The sequence below is a fragment of the Cyprinodon variegatus genome, unplaced genomic scaffold (assembly GCF_000732505.1).
Source record: "Cyprinodon variegatus isolate N-32 unplaced genomic scaffold, C_variegatus-1.0 Scaffold140, whole genome shotgun sequence".
NCBI lineage: Eukaryota > Metazoa > Chordata > Actinopteri > Cyprinodontiformes > Cyprinodontidae > Cyprinodon > Cyprinodon variegatus.
The window spans coordinates 210827-211977 of record NW_015150593.1 but is presented as its reverse complement, the minus strand read 5'-3'; the positions used below and the strand labels follow the sequence as shown (position 1 = coordinate 211977).

Sequence of the window (1151 nt, the reverse complement as noted above, 5' to 3'; positions counted from 1 at the left end):
TCAGCTGTGCTGCTGCCATCAGCGCTTTTTATAGATGCTGGAGATCAGCCTGTTTTCCAGTGTAGTCCTGTTTCTCTGACTATGACTAACTGGATGTGCTCTCTTCATCCTCTGACATGGGAGCTGGCTCGGAGCTCGTCTGCCTGGCTGTGTGTTTCCTGGATGGGGCCGCCTTTTACAGCTGCTTTTTGTGTCTCTGCTTCTGTCTCCTTGAACCCCAGTCGCCTTGGCAGATGGCCGCTCACACTGAGCCTGGTTCTGCTTGAAGTTTTCTTCCTGTTAAAAGGGAGTTTTTCCTCTCCACTGTCGCTACAAGCATGCTTAGTGTGAGGGATTGCTGAGTCAATGAGTCGATGCAATCGACTGGTTTTCCTTGGATAGAAAACTTTGAATCAATTTGACTGGATGATCTGGTGAACTGGAAAGTGCGTTGAGATGACATATGTTGTGAATTGGCGCTATAGAACTAAACTGAATAGATTTGATCCTGTTAGGAACACATGTACTCATTCAGAGCATCCGTTCCTATCACACAACACTGAAAACATTTCCCCACCAGGTGTTAAATTGATTGATAAAAATGATAACCTGAATCTTAAAATTGGAATAAGCAGAGAGCTTTGAATCATTTTTGGATCAGAGGCTGTTTACGGGGGGGTCATTAAATACCTTCATGCTATGGAAATGATTGAAGGAGTGACTGCGGGCGGGTGTGTTCTCCAGGCTGCCTCCCTGGAAGCTCAGTGATTTCTTCTTCTCCCTGAGGGTGCCTTGCCGGTGGCGGCGAATCCTCTCCATCTGCTCCTCCACGCTCATCCGGGGCCGGCTGCCGTCCACAGCACACAGCTGCTGCTCCACGGCACTGTGTGGACGTTCCTGGCCAGAGATGAAAACAAAGTCAATCTTTATTTGAGCAGGAAAGTTACAACAAAGAAAAGAAAAATACTATTATGTAGTAGGGCTGGGCGATATGAAGAAAATCTAATATCAGGATATATTTGGGCTATATACACGACATATATATCACAAAAACAAATAGATTGCAAAAAATTGCACTGATAAACTAATTCAAACTAGGGATGCACGATATAATCGGCCCCCTATCGGTATCGGCCTTAAAACTGAATATCGGACATCGGCCACCCCACCGA

The 1151-nt window shown here is 45.9% G+C and overlaps 1 protein-coding gene across 1 annotated transcript in view; it reads right to left on the bottom strand.

Annotated features, from left to right (window-relative positions):
* LOC107086010 (pleckstrin homology domain-containing family A member 5-like) overlaps positions 1–1151 on the bottom strand; it is a 190532-nt gene that overhangs the window by 10818 nt on the left and 178563 nt on the right. Inside the window, exon 23 of the mRNA XM_015376728.1 lies at positions 670–876. Coding sequence (XP_015232214.1) covers positions 670–876 — 207 coding nt within the window. The remainder of the gene's footprint in view (positions 1–669; positions 877–1151) is intronic.